Genomic DNA, 15,890 nt, shown 5'->3' on the forward strand with positions numbered 1-15,890 from the left:
ATTTCACTCACTCACCAATGACAGGAGTAATTTCTTTGCTGAACCAGATAATAATTTTCCAATATCAGAAAAAGTATTTCCTTATTTGTTTGTATTATTTACAACATAATGGCTGCAGACTCAAGACTTTTTTAAACTTTAGTCTGCATTACTAATATGTGTTCCATCATTTTGTAAAGTCTATATGATCAACACAAAAATAAAGTAAACTCAGAATTAAAGCATTTTCTGATTTCTGTGGTGTAAATATTCTTACCGTGGCCAGTTTCAAGCTACCAACTTGGTATCAGTGAACACAGAGTTGGGAAGGGATGCATTATTGCTCACCATTATGTAATATTTCCACCATGTAAACATGGGCAAATGGAAATAACCTCAAAAACACAGATAATAGTAAATTCTAGGAAAAGAATTGGAAAGTGGTAAGCTTTAAGTAGTTCTCAACTTAGTTTTTACTATCATGTATTTAATTATAGGTTTATATTTTCAATTTTTAATAATTTCTGTATGTAACAATCAGCTTACAAAATTCCTGAAAATTTACCAATCACCTCTTGCTACCTGGAACAAGCCTGCTCCAGCACACTGCTGCCCGACCACAGGACACTATTTGCTGAACCCTACTTACAGTGAAATCATTAAAAAAAAATCTCAGTTCAAGAAAAAAAGCTCAAACAGTCCATCTTTGCCATCCAATAAGAATCGGAATTAAACCTACGTACATTTTAAGTAAGCAGAGAAGAACAAAACTGGCACATCAAAATATTTGATTCAGAATGTAACAAAGAAGCAAATACAGAACAATTCAGCTAATCAACTGTTTTCCCTACCTACGTACATACCTATAACAGTACTTCAGTTTTGACTGAACTGCTGGGAACTTTTGGCATCTCAGCACCTAAAGCCAACAACTGATTTAGACAAAGGAGATGTACCTGGGTATCAGTGGGTCTAGTTGCTGCATTGCAGTCATTGTCATCCACCACCGACATGTATGTCCCAATGATGCATTTCACTGCTCTCAGCTGGTATCCTTGTCCACAAGTGACACTGCACTGGGGGAAAGAAAGAAAAGAAAAAGTATATACAGTCTAGCAAATATTTGCTTTCCCTTTCTTTACCCATAACATTCTATAAGAGAACAAAATTTCTATCATAGTGGGCCAGAGAATTAGTACCCAAAGAAATGAGGTAATAGTGGCCAGTTCTACTCTGTACAATTTGTGCTGATTATAGAAACATCATTTGGAATTATTTCTGCCTCCCATTGGAATTATATTTGGAGTAGTTCAATTACTTAACTATGAGCCCCTAGAAGGAGAGGAATGTGTTTCAGTTTTTTACATCTTTCACACAGAGCAGTGCTCTGTGGCTAAAATAGGTACTTCATACTGTTCTGTGACCTATTTGACATCTGGAACAAATTCCTAACAAAATAGTCGGAGTTTGCATCGATAATTCTATACAAGAATGGTGTTTGCAATATGACTTACAGAAGGCAAAGTATTAGAAACTGCCTAAATATGCAAGGACCAAAAGTCAAATAAATGTACCATGGCACACAGATCATAAAGAAAACAGTGTAGCCACTAAAAGGCTAACTGTTAGGTTAAAAAAAGCATCTAAAAACAGTAAGTAGAGGGAGTAACATCCTGGAAATGGCAGCTGGGGAAGCTCCAGCAGTCAATCCCTTCACAGAAGCAACCACTAAGCTGGCAAAAACTGGTAGAATCAGTCTTGTTTTGAACTCGGGAATCTAATCAAACACAGCAACTAAGTGAGTGCTTAATGAAGAAAGAAGCTGCCAAATCTCTGTAAGAAAGTGTTGTGACATTTTTGTTTACTCCTGTTTTTTGTTTCCTGCCCTTCCACATCACACATTCCTCTCAAATGCACGTGGAACCTTCTCCACTCTAGACCATATATTAGGCCACAAAACAAGTCTTGTTACATTTTAAAAGACTGAAATCCCAGAAAATATCTTCTCTGACCCCAATGGAGTGAAGCTCCAGAAGGTAACAGGAGGAAAACGAAATATTCACAACTGTGTGCATGTGAAATGATAGTCTTAAACAACCAATTCAAAGAAAAAAGTCACAAAGGACATTAGTAACTACTTTCAGATGAATGGAAACAAAAATAAAACAAAAAAAATTTTTAATAAATATAAAGATGCAGCAAAAGCAGTGCTCAGAGGGAAATTTATGTTTGTAAACACCTGTATTACTAACGAAGAAAGGTCTCAAATCAATAACCTAACTTTTCACCTTAAGGAACTAGAAAACTAAACTCAAATCTAACAGAAGGAAAAAAACTAATAAAGATGAGAATAGAAAAACAACAGGATCAACAAAACTAGAAGCTGGCTATTTAAAAAGGTAACAGAATTTTACAAACCTTTATCTACACTAAGAAAAAAGACAGAAGATGCAAATAAGTAGAATCAAAAAAGAAAGTGAGAGCAATGCTTCTGACCCCACAGCAATAAAAAAGGATAATCAGAGTAAGGTGAGCAATTACATGCGAACATGTTAGACAATCTGGATGAAACATACAAATTTTCAAACACACACGAATTACCCAGAAACACACAAATCACAAAAACCTGACTCAGGAAGAAATAGAAAATTTGAACAGAGAAATAGAAAATCTGAACAGAAGAAATAGAAAATTTATAAGGAGTAAAGAGATAAGTCAGCAATTAAAGACCTCCTAACAAAAGTACAGCACCAGATGGCTTCACTGGTGAATTCTACCAAACATTTACAGAAGAATTAAGCACAATTCGCATAGCCAACAGGTACAAACAACCCAAATGTCCTTGGAGGGATGAATGGATAAACAAATTATGGTATATCCACAGATAGAATGCTAGGCAGCCATAAAAAGGAATGAAGTATGGGTATGTGCTGCAACATGGATGAACCTTAAAAACATGCTATGTGAAAAAAGCCAGAGACACAAAAGGTCCCATATGGTATGATTCCCTTTGTATGAAATACTTAGAATAAGTATTATGCAAATGAAGACAAAAAAGAGGCAAGATTCGGAGGGTAAGTGGACAACTCCTGCTTGCTCAGTGTGATCAGACACGATCAACCATTCTGACTGAGGATGCTATGTAATGGGGAGGATTCAGAGGTGTGCCAGTGTCAGCAGCAAGCATTGCAAGGGTGCAGTGATAAAGCTGCTCTCCTTCACCACAAGCATGTTGGAAACGGAGACAAGTTGGAGGGCTGAAGCGGCTGTGGCTGTGGCTGGACAGGGTGGAGGGAGAGCTGTTCTTAAAGAGATTACATAAGTGACAGCCAACAGCTGCTTTGCTTCTCTTGGGAACATGGAGTGCTACTTAAATAGTACCCGGAACGCTTTAGCTTCTATATTAGGAAGGACTTAATTCCAAGAGTAGCGGCTTCTCAAATGCAAGCCCAAGGGACACTTTCATGCTCTCCTTCCAGAATGTGACTGTGGAACCTACATTTGGGGGCTTGAAAATGATCCGTTGAAACAGAGAAGATTCCTGCAACCTTTGATCTAATTAACTCTGTTTGAAGAGTCTGACTTATTTATGAGAGGCGAGCTTCAGGAATCGTGACACTGGGAGCCAAAACATCCCTTCCAAATCCCAGTCCAGATCCTCCTGCCAAAGACACTGGCGCTGGATCTCATTCTGTAACAGACCCACAGCCGCACGCTAGCAGGTAACATCGTCCAGACACGAGATCTGTTGTGCATTTGTTCAAAGGCGCTTATGCTCAAGCTACAGTTTTAACCCAAGGGCGAAGACACGCATATGGGTCTGTAAAGGGAATAATCAGCTCCAGGAGGGCGAGCGGCAACCCTCAGAAGTGGGGCAGAATTTCTAGTGTTTAGCGCCATGGAGGTACAGCGCACATGCCACATGCCACATGCCACTGCAGTTAAATCCCTGCCTCTGGAATGTCCCTCTGCAAGCTTGCTCCAGATAAGAAGGAAAGAATGCAGTTAAGAATTTTATCATTCAAAATACCTGTCCCCAGGGACCCGCCTGCCAGGACGCACATTCTGGCTGCTGACAGGTCTGCATGGAGGCGGGCTTGGTCTCAGGGTCACAAACTCTATCGTTCAATCGATCTTCGCCAAACTGACACCAGACCTGGCGGTGCTTATGCCCCTTTCCGCAGGTGACCAAGCACTGTAACAAAAGGCAAAGGCAGTCAGGGTCATCTTGGAACAATGCAGAGTGGCTCCCAGGGGTTAGTCACTGATTAGCAGGACAGGTGTGCTATATCCCATAGCGGTTTCTCTGTCTCGTTGCCATCTGTAAATACATCAAGAGTCAAGCTTTCTGCGCATTCACTCACTCATTCATTCTGTATTTATTCAGTCTCTGGGCCAGTTTCAAGCACAGAATAAACCCAACCCAGCATCATGCTCTGAAATACTGAAAAACAGCATTCGTGGTTTGGTGGTACAGGAGTTAAGGGTGGGGAATTTACGGGTCAGACTAACCTAAGTTTTAATCCCAAAACAATCACCTATGGATACAAAGTCAAGTGGCCTCCCTGTATTTCAGTTTTCTCACCTGTACACTGGGGAGTACAATAGTGCCTACTGCCAGAAACTGTGAAAACTAAATGAGAAAAATCCAAGTAAAGTGCTTAGCACACGTGTATTTAGTGAGTGTTAAATATAAGCATCATTATGATCTTCACTCACTGCAGGAAATTTGAAAAACACAGAAACACATACAAGAGAAAGCTGTAACAATCCAAAAATCTCCCTATGAAGTTAGAGATAATCTTTATTAAAATTGTGCTGTGTTCTTCCTGGTCTCTTTAGCTAGGGAATGTTGGCTTATACCAAATGTACAGTTTGATTATTTCCCACCTCCATTTTATCAAGTACTTTTGCAAAGTTTTGTTACTTAATTGGAGATGATATTTTAGCTAGTATTAGCTATCTAAGTAGAACTTGAACCCAATACCTTCTTTCAACTTCTTTTTTTAATCTAATGCTAGAGCTGATGCTAAGGCCACCTGTTAACATAGAATGTAAGCACTGGGTTGGCTGTTTGTTTGTCCAGGAGTCAGACACTGTTCATCGTGTGCACTGTTATTTCTCTGCCATTTCAGGGGAATTAATAGTATCCTTTTAATATTCAGATTTTATTTAATGTTGAAAGGAAACAGTTAATGTTGCACTTGTATGGATGAGATCAGGGAACAGATGCAGAAGATGGAGCAGGGAAACACCTCTTTCCCTACATTCCTGACTTGGCCCATAAGTAAAGCAATTTCTGTGTTCCCCTTCCAAGGAAGGTGGAGGGAGGCACCGGCTCGGTGAGTCTGCCTGGGAGAGTACCAGCACTGTCTATAAAGGCGAGAAAGAGGCTCCACCTTCTTTCCTTTGCTGTGTCATCTGTGTGCTGGGCCATCTGGGCTAAACAATGGGTGCTGGCTTAGGTTTCATCAGGTTTGGGACAAGCAAGACATTCATCTTGGATACTCAGCCTGGTCCTTTCTCCTTTTTCCCAAGTTTTCCACCAGCAACTGGGTGGGTAATCAAATAGATCACTCACTGGGGTCTAACTGTCTTATTTCAAAGATAAAGAATCAGGGAACCTCATTTCTGACCTCAGATCTAAGCCAGTGCATCTTCTCTGCAATTAACAAAGCCCTGATTTCCTTTATAGCAGCTTAGCCAGGGCTCAAAGAGGAGGGAAGGTGAGGGACTAGAACTTCAAAAGTCACAAACAGCAGCTACTATGGTGGGTGATACAGCTAAACCCACTGTGACCCTGAGGGCACCAGTGGACCAGACGTGTCCACGACGACAGACGTAGGGCAGGCAGAAGACTGGAGTTGTTTCCTCAAGGGGAGGTGGGAGAAAGGTACAGCAGGTTCAGCCTGATCAGACCAGGGGAGACTCAGAACTGAGCATCAGAGACGACCTGCGGGAAGTAAAAGCCCTTCCTTCTCACCTCTGACCAGTCTCCCGACTTCCACTGTGGACAAGGGAACTCATTGCACCTCTGAACGGTGACTTTCTCTTGATGTGTGCACTTGCTATCATCCAGTACATCATTACGGGTGTTGACACAAATTGCCCTTCTCCTCTGGGTTCCACCATCACAGCTTTTAGAACACTGAAAGGACCGAAAAACAAAATCAAACTGTTGCTGAGTGTCTTATCAAGCATGCACAAGATTGTGGCTAGGCTGACTTGTCGCTTCCAGTCCCTAAGAAATAACCAACCAACAAGCCCTAGCTGATTCTAGTTGTTATTTTGGGGATATCTGTCCATGTTATCAACTTATTTACCAGGCTAATAGTGAAGTCAATATTAGCAAACTGGCATAGGAAGACAAAATTGGAAACAGCCTGTGGGGTATGAAAAGAGTGATTGGTTGAGTTGTCCCACCACTCCCAATTTTCCACATGCCATACCCATGTCAGACATTACAAATAGATCATGGTACACTTTCCTGCAGTTTTAATGGGGTCAGGCATTATGAATCTATCATGGTACTCTAAATGAGGTTTTCTCAGTGCAGCCCTGCAGGGAGCCACCATCAACTAATCAGACTTAACGTCCAAGAAAAAGTCCCTCTGAGTGAGAACCAACTTACTTCAGTCCAAGCAGAATAGCGCCAGCCACCCGTGTTACATTCTCCTGAGCATTTTTCCCGGTTGCTTGGTTTGGGGTGACTACTGCAAAAACTGTCATCAATCTTCTCAGTCTTCCCATCTAGCCTGCTGTATTTGGCACAGTAGATGTCTAACGTGCGGTAACCCAAGCCACACTGGGCACTACATTCACTCCTGCTGGCCACGTGCCACCTATACATAAACAACGGGGAGAAACCAAGATTTCTGTTAAACAGATATGTCTTATCTTGACTCAACTGGTGGAAGAGTTGAGTTATTTTTTCTCTCTTAAGTCAAATACCATGAAGCCCCAAAGCCATAGTCAGTTACTGAAATCCAATTTTAAACCAACGTATCCATGTATTTTTCATGGCTGCCAATACACATGGAAGTCACAGAGTGATAGTCAGAGGTTCTCTCTGTGTGAAGAGTCTCCCCTGATACAGTCAATCTGAAATTCAAGCAACCCAAAAGAAAAAAAAACATTGGAATTCAACGGAGCAAAAAAAGCAATTTCATATTTAAAAGGTTCATGCAACCCAGCATTTCATTTATCAAGTAGGCTGCTTCAACAGAGAACCACTGTCGGAAACACCCCTCTTTAGAAACCTCCTTTATGTGGGTCTGTGCTGGAAAGTGCTCAATGAAAAGTCTGTGAATTAATAAAGGAATGGATAATTTGGACTGTAACTGAATTTCAAGTGTGCAAAACTGTGTATGTTATTATCTGTGAATAAAGACTGTAAGTTTCTTGAAGACATGAACCATAGTTTGTACAATGCAATTACAATAATAAAGATGAATTTTTTAGAGCATTTTTAGGTCCACAACAGAATTGAGAGGAAGGTACAGAGATTTCCCATATACCCCATCTCCACACAAGCACAGACTCCCCATTATCCACATCTGCCTCCGGAGTGGTACCTTTGTTACGACTGATGAGCCTACGATGACACATCGTTATCACTCAAAGTCTATAGTTTACATTAGGGCTCACTCTTGGTGTCATACATTCTACAGGTTTACACATATGTATAGTGAAATGTATCCACCATTATAGTATCATCTGGACCTAAAAATCCTCTGTGTTCCACCTGTTCGTCCCTTCTGGCCCCAAGATTATATACTTTTAAAATGAGATTTCAATCTACAAATTTTTGTCAATTTTGTATTCCCTAGTACATATAAGAAGCCTTTCTTGGCACACAGTAGGTGCTCAGTATGTGTTGATAAGTCACATATTGGTTCTTTTAATGTCCCAGCAACGTGACTCAGTACCTAAAAAAAGAAGGGAAAAAAGCTTAAATTGAACAGAACAGTCTAAATAACTGAGCTTAAAATGTGTTTTGTTGATCAAATTCAGCAATCCTCAAAAGGATCATTTCTTTATAGTCTTCACTGGAATTTTTCTCTTGATGGCTAATTCTCTTCTGCTCAGAAACTCGGTGGTTTATCAAATACAAATGGCCTAAAGAATTCCTCCATCTACACTCAGGAAGAAAAGAGGAGTATTAGATACATGCTTATCTTGGAATTTCTCACAAATGCTCAAAAGTAGGTCAGAGTTAAACTACTTCTACGTTTGGCATGTAAAGTGGGCTACCGAGATTTTCTGTTAGAGTGACACAGTATTTGGAGGATTTTGTTCTCACCGGAACATGTTACATGAGAGATTGTAAAACAGTGCTTTATCTCATCCTGTCAAAAGTTTAATCTGGGCAAACTCTCACTTCCCCAAGGAAGAGAGGCAAAAAATGTGGACCAATTCAAAACAGGCATCTGGAACTTTCATCTGCCCTTTGAATCTTGGCTACTTTCTCTTGCCTTCATCATCATTTCCTTGTGGAAATGTTATTTTCCATCCTGGATAAGGGAAGCCCGAGTCCTGCCCCTAACAAGAAAGTGCACCAGCAGCTTGGGCTGGAAAGTGTACCAGAATTTCCTTGATATTCATACAATCCCCGGAATTCTAGCAGAGAACGTGGAGGAATCCGTGGAAAGGTCATAGCACTGCCTTTGGAAAGTTCTTCTCAAAACCCTTTCACTTACATCATAGCCTCAGCCTGGAAAGTCATCTTGCCTTAGCGTTTTGAATTCATTTAGGTCACGTCATGTGACAACTGTAATTTGTTACTATATTTCAGAAAAGCGAAGTGTTTGTTAATAAGCTGAAACAGAAAAAAAAATGTATGTCTCCGTGGGTGTGTAGGGTGTCATGGCATTAAATAATTACTGATTTAAGCAGGCTTCTGTATTGCAGAATGTCTTTTAAAATGTTCATTAGAATTACGAGTCTTCACAGAGTCGAGGAGACAGTAACACTTCTCAAGCATACTGGTTTGCCAGCAATCATTGCATGGAACTGGTGTGTTACAAAAATGTTTTGGGAAAAACTATTTTACAGTCTGATTAACCAGTAACAATCCTCTCTCCAGTCTTCCAGTTTTACACACAGACACTTGGCAATAATTGGTATAAATCACAATTACAGCGACTGTCAGGTTGATAGAAAGAAGATGGACAGAAAGCCTTCTTTGGGCTCAGTTTCTGTCTTTGTATGTTTTTCACTGAACAGCTTTATTTTTGCAACAATCTATGAAAGTCAGTTAGATATGACTTTGAATGCTGACAAACAAACATGACCTTCTACTTAATTTCAGATGTGAGCAGGCACCTGTCCAGCTATGAGGCTGTATAAACTAATCCTGAACTCCCCTATTTTTTTTTTCATTTTTAAATTCTTACCCCCCTAAGATCTGTCACTTCTCCCACAGATGCTTCTACCAAAAGATACGGCTACAATTCCTTCACTTTCTTTTCTTTCATCAGCCAGACGTGCTATCATCATCCAAGCCTGCTCCCCGAGCTACTGTCCTCCTCCTGAATCAGCAGAGTTTAAATTCTTTTTTTTAAGTATAAAAAAATAAAGGTGACTTTCTCCAAATGGGGAATTTAGACTAGTACCTGAGACATACCTACTATATGAAAATGCAAAGACTTTAAGCCCTGACTTTATTTACTGAGGTCTTGCAAAATGATTTTTAATAAAAATCTAATCAGAAAGAACTGGGTGCAAATAGAAGCTCTAACACTTATTACCTAAGTGACTCCAGGCAGGACAACTAACCTCCGAGCCTCAGTTTCCTCATCTGTGAAATGGGGAAAAGTCAGATCCACTGCATGGGGCTACTACAGGAATTAAATGAGGCAAGACCTCTGTAGCATTTAACACACAGGGAAGGCACTTAAGAAAAGTAGCTGCTATTATTATTTTTAGTGTTATTGTTATAATCACCATCATCCTTGGTGTTTTATTCTCCAAGTTCCAAGTATCATGCAACCCCACATAAACCAATAATACAAAGAGAAAAGAAATCCAGTTGAGATCTTCTATGTAATTCTACATAAAAGTCGCACGGTTTCAAGGCTACTTTTCAAGGCAATCCCTTTGTAAAATTTGCCTTAATTTTTATATTTACGTCTGAAAGCTTCCAAGGCAGGAGAAAATCTGGAGAACATCAAATTAGCCAGCATCATCACAGACTAAACTGTGGCTTATTTTAGAATCTGTTTGAAACAAAATATATTAGTTTCTCAAAGTAACAGTTCAAATACTATCTCTATCCTCAACTTGGTGCTCCTTGGGAAAGCTTTAAACAGGGTTCTTAAAAAAATCTTTTTTTTTTAATGGTCATGTTCTATTACTTGACATTCTTTGTACAATGCAAACCTGCCTTCCTTGTGATTAAAAAAGTGTGCTTAGCACTTCAGGCAGGAGTCCCACAATATCTGTATTTACTACCTGAGACTCCACCAGCCCCAGTCTGATTCAGCCAGTGGAGAAATGACGTCGAAGGGGATCCAAGTAAGGTAGGAACAGCGATGGGGCAGAAGACTCCTGGGAATTATTCTGTTCACAAAGGAAGAAAAACTACACAGAATGGAGTGAGTATCACTCATCATTGTGACTGAATTAAAAATGAAAATGGTGTTCACCCAGGGTTTAAGAGTACAGCCTCATGGGTTAGACAGAGCACATTTGAATCTCATCATATCGCTAACCAGCTGTGTGACCTTGGTGAATTTGCTTAACTTCTCTCTGCCTCTTTTTGAAGTGGAGATAATATTTATGTCACCGCGTTGTTTGAGGAACTAACAGAATATTAATTATATCAGATATATATATTAATAGGATATTAGTGATTTTAATAGGATAGGAATATATATAGTAAGGTAAGAACTATTAATATAAGAATATTAACAGGATAATATATAACTGTTAAAAATATTTCTTAATAAATGGTCAACTCTATTAATACTTTCAGAATAGTTACCATTCTGCATCAGATTCAAATTATTAATATTAATTAAGTAATACTAGTTAATGATTCATAGTATTATTTTCAGTGATAATCTGATATAAGGCTAATGTGAAAATGTGACCTTTCCCAATTTATTGAGGTTATGTCTCAAGCAATCTATCCATCAATTCAATGCTTTTCCCCTAAACTTCAGTGATTAATTCAGTTCAGCAATTAGCTATTTTTATTGAAAAGATCTTAACTCTAATTTAACTAATTTAAATCCACTGGCTGAAGCAACGGGGTTTACATGGACATTACTTAAAACAAGGATTAATACTTGCACTGTAAATGTCTGCCTTTTAATGTCTTGCTTTTTTTTTTTTCCCTTTCTATAACCACTTCTTAGAGAGGAAGTGCAGTGGGTAGAAAGAGACTGGGCTTTGAAGTCAGAGCTTTCTGGTCAGGATTGGTAAAGATGTGGCACTTGTGCTACATCACCCTCTCCTTCCATGACAGACATTACTAGCTGATCACAGCACTCCAGTCTTCTCTGAGAGCCTTGAGAGCACCTTATTATCTTTAATCCAGTCCTAGAGGCTGACAATATCACTTGACAGGATTTGGCATGGTGACGTAGAACCTGCAAGATGTTTAAGTATTCACTTTGCTACTTATGAACGACGAAACCTTAAGAAGTTCCCAAACCACTCCATGCCGATAATTTCTCCCCAGTAAAAGAAGGATAAAGCACCACCTCATCTTACTTGCTTTTAACTGACATGCAGACTGTACAATGCAACCCCCAGTCTACTGAATATTCAGACATGACACAGTTAACTGCGTCACATGGAAATGCTTTCTAATTCTCTACTGACTCATCATTTCTCGTCTCAGATTTCATGCTTTTCTAAAATACAGAATTGTCTGTGTATCTGGACATCTGTATATAGATTTTCTTCTGGTTCCCTCCATGACTCTACCCTAGTGCCTCTACCCTAGTGCACTGCAACTTTTATGTGCATGAGTTCTTATACAAGGTGATAAACACTGTGTGTGGATACAGAACATTACAGGTACTTTGATGAATGAGGTTTCCCTCTTTGCTGTTGACTTTCAAACCAAACTTTTGCATCAGATGTGACTCAGTCATAATAATACCCATGCAGTGAGCTGTGAGGGTCAAATGAGAACTTTTGGGGGCAAGTGCTTTACTCTATTAGCTATCTTTAATTCTTAGGAGAAGAAGAAGAAATTCGCAGGCACATGTCTCAATTAGACTCAGGGGGTGGAAAATTGGCTAAAGCTTATTTCACTGAAACACAAGGAAGGGTGTCTAAAGGCCAGAATCCACACTGGTGCCTCACATGCAGAGACCTCCTACAAACCTATCACAACTCAGTACTGAAGACCATGAAGAAACTTGGGCCTCACCTCAGGTCACAGTCTGTGCCGCAGGGTTCGGTAATGGGTGCTGGTTGGGGTAGCTGATCACATCTTTGATCAGAAACTGGAAGCTGGTCCGATTCCCGGGTGCAAACAGGTTTTCGTTTCCGTTCCCCTGGACAAGGAGGAAAAAAATTATTCAGAGAAAGTAGTCAATTCCATGAACTATTTATAGACCAGGGGCTGGCAAACATTCTCTGTAAAGTGTTAGACAGTCAGTATTTGTGGTTTTCTGGGCTATGTGAGCTCAATCACAATACTAAACACTTGTTATAAGGCAAAAGCAGACACTTACATATGACATGTAAAAAATGGGCATGGCTGTGTCCCAATAAAGCTTTATTTATGAAAGCAGGCAACGGGCTGGATTCTAAATCTAGGTCTCTGGAAAGTGAGAGAGCTGATTTTGCTTGGGTTCACATGTGTGCATGAACCTCTTAGGATGAGGAAACCTAACATATTCTGAATCCTGTAAACAGCTCAACTTGCCAGCCCAGAGTGCCCAGCCAGATGCAGAGAAGAGAGACTGGAAAATGCATGTAGCTAGAAAGGTTTATAGACTGCATGCATTTGGCTGCTTCTTAAAAAAAAAAATTAAAAAACACTTCAAATCCCTGTAACTCAGTCTAAAAGGAGATACCTTGGCAGGGTTTGCTGCACGCTTGCCAGGGTCCTTGACTGTTCCAGTAAAACTGCTGAGGTTTGTCTTCAATCGGAATATTGAAAGAATAGCGCACGTCAGGGTTGTATAACTTTCCCACCGACAACACCTAGGATGTGACAAAATGGAGAGGATGGTATTTGTTTGTTTGTTTGTTTTATTTTTATTTTTTTCTATAACAACCTCTTAGAGAGGAAGTACAGTGGGGTAGAAAGAGACTGGGCTTTGAAGTCATAGAGCTTTCAGATTCCAAGAGTTAGAAAAGGTGATTCCAAGAGTTAGAAGAGGGGCAGGGACTCATGGCCAGGTTCTCACCTGCAGCAAAAGTTCTTGTTCAATGCGATCCGTAGAGTTGATTCTTTCCACCACGTTGTCAGACCCGCTGTACTCTATGACGGCATTCCCAATACGGATTTCCCTTTTGGACATTGTGACAACAAAGTCTCCATTTAGCAAGAATTCACCTTTACTGCTTGATAAAGCTGTAGATGAGACAAGAGAATTCACTGATTTGCTGCCAATGACTCGCTGTGTGTAGTCTGAAATAATACTTTGACAGGCAGAGTTAGAGAGCAAAGTATGTGGACTTTTCAGCTGGACAGGCGTGGGCTCGAATCCAAGCCTTGCCACTTGCCAGCTACGTGGCCTTGGGAAATCACTTTCCTACTCTCAGTCTTAATTTCCTTATCTCTAAAATGTAGATAAAAACACCTACCCTTCATGGTGACTGTGAAAATTAGCTGACATATAAGCATTCTAATTAGCCTGGGATTTGTGATACAAACCTCACAATTACAAAATTACAGGTGGAAGCAATGAATTGTAGTTACCAGAGGAGAAGGGGTGGGGGAGGGAGGGCAAAACTGGGGAAAGGGGATCAACTTTACGGTCATGGACGGAAACTGAATTTTTCATGGTGCGTGTACTGTAGTATATATAGAAGTAGAAGTAGGTGTATAACATTGTATACCTGAAACTTATACAATATTATAAACCAATGTCACCTCAATTTAAAAAAAGAAAAGAAGTTACAATTTAAAAACATGCTCTGATGAACTGAACATTTACAAAATCAGTTCCCAACAAATGACCCTCTCTATGTCATATTACAATTAGTTGAGCCTACTAGCAGCTTTGCTAATTTTCTCTGTTTAGATAGATGTTGAAATCTGAAAATCCACAGACAATGTGATGCTCAAATATCACTTTTTCCGCTGAAGTAGCCAGCCTCCAAGATAGCCCTGGTGATCTTTGCCTTCTGATCTGCACACCTGGTGTCGTCCCCTCCCACACTGATTGTGTAATCACTCCAATACTACAGAAATGATGGAGTGTGACTTCCAAGGCCAGGTCAAAGGCATTATGGCTCCACCTTGCTCTTCCCTGAATCTCTGGCTTTGGGAGAAGTCAGCTGCCATGCGGTCAGGATACTCAAGCAGCCCATTATGAGGCCTCCTGCAAACAGAACGAGGAACCCAAGGCTTCTGCCAATGGCATCTAATGAGGCATCTGGTAAGTGGATCTCCCAGCCCCGGTCATGCATTTGGATAGCATCACAGCCCTCACTGAAGTCTCAACAGCCACCTCATCAGAGACCTCAGAAACACCCAGCCATGCTGCTCCCAGATTCCTGACACACTGAAATTGGGATGGAGGATACACTTGATGTTCTAAACCACTGTATCTTGAGATAATTTGTTACACAGTAAAACCTACCCAGATCATTCTTTTTTTTTAATTTTTTAAAATTTATTTTATTATTTTTTGGGGGAGGAGGGAGGTAATTAGATTTATTTATTTATCTATTTTTAGAGGAAGTTCTGGGGATTGAACCCAGGACCTTGTGCATGGTAAGCATCCACTCTACCACTTGAGCTATACCCACCCTCCCATCATTCTTTTTAAAACACCCTCCTGCTGGCAGCACAGATTCTATGCTTCCTATCCCATTTCCTACCTTGATTTTTCTCTATAGTGCTTTGTTTATGCTCTCTCTCCCCAAACAAGAATGCAAGCATGGATTTTTTTTTTAGACTGTTTTATTCACAGCTGTATCTCAGCTTCTGAAAGAGCACATGCTAGGGTGCTCAATATACAGTATTTTTGAGGGGGAAAAATGAATCAATCTATTGCAAATCTTGCAAAAGATGAATCAGTTAAGCTGAAAAAGTAATGCTGGAGAACTGCTTGAGTTAAGAGCCAAAATACCAGCCAGCTGAGAACATGACATAACAGAGTTGGAACAGTTAGAGATTTAAGAAAAGGAAAGAAAATGGACAAAGAAGATGAGATGGCAGCTGCTTCAGAAGGAATAATTAATTTATCCAAGTGTCAGGAGAGACTACTGGGGAAGTGAATAAAACCCCAGGAAGCTTTAAAAAATGACTCTTTTTCAGATTTTAGCATTAAATCCAAACTTTAAGCAAAGAATGTATGACTCTGCTATGATATAACTTGAAAGGAAAACTTAAGCAGAAATATTTATCAATTGCTTTATTTTCCATTCTAAAAACCCGCATGACAGAAATGAAAACATAATTTTGTTGAACATAACAAAAAATACAATTTACTTTCATACTTTTTGATCAGTTTCTCAAGAAAAAATTCTAATCAGGTCTTTCCTCCCTAGTACGTACTATAAAATTGGGGCTTTATTTTAAGTACTACTTTTTTTTCTTTCCAGTTCAACTGTTCCTTGAATAATGAATTCTCCCACATACTGAATGTGACATGTAGCAGGTACTCGAGAAAGTGGAGCTATTAAACATTTGAGCCCTGCACAAAACACTAGAAAGGGGCCCCTTACCTTTTATAAGTTGTGCTCGGTGAGCAAATCTCAGCAGGGATGGAACC

The 15,890-nt window shown here is 39.9% G+C and overlaps 1 protein-coding gene across 1 annotated transcript in view; it reads right to left on the reverse strand.

The window, feature by feature from the left end:
* ADAMTS9 (ADAM metallopeptidase with thrombospondin type 1 motif 9) overlaps positions 1-15,890 on the reverse strand; it is a 155,988-nt gene that overhangs the window by 78,013 nt on the left and 62,085 nt on the right. Inside the window, exons 17-23 of the mRNA XM_006196467.4 lie at positions 13,353-13,519; positions 13,017-13,146; positions 12,365-12,491; positions 6,611-6,821; positions 5,963-6,127; positions 4,010-4,174; positions 936-1,055 (exon numbers count right to left, since the gene is read on the reverse strand). Of these exons, the coding sequence (XP_006196529.1) occupies positions 936-1,055; positions 4,010-4,174; positions 5,963-6,127; positions 6,611-6,821; positions 12,365-12,491; positions 13,017-13,146; positions 13,353-13,519 (1,085 nt within the window). The remainder of the gene's footprint in view (positions 1-935; positions 1,056-4,009; positions 4,175-5,962; positions 6,128-6,610; positions 6,822-12,364; positions 12,492-13,016; positions 13,147-13,352; positions 13,520-15,890) is intronic.

The sequence above is a fragment of the Vicugna pacos genome, chromosome 17 (assembly GCF_048564905.1).
Source record: "Vicugna pacos chromosome 17, VicPac4, whole genome shotgun sequence".
Lineage (NCBI taxonomy): Eukaryota > Metazoa > Chordata > Mammalia > Artiodactyla > Camelidae > Vicugna > Vicugna pacos.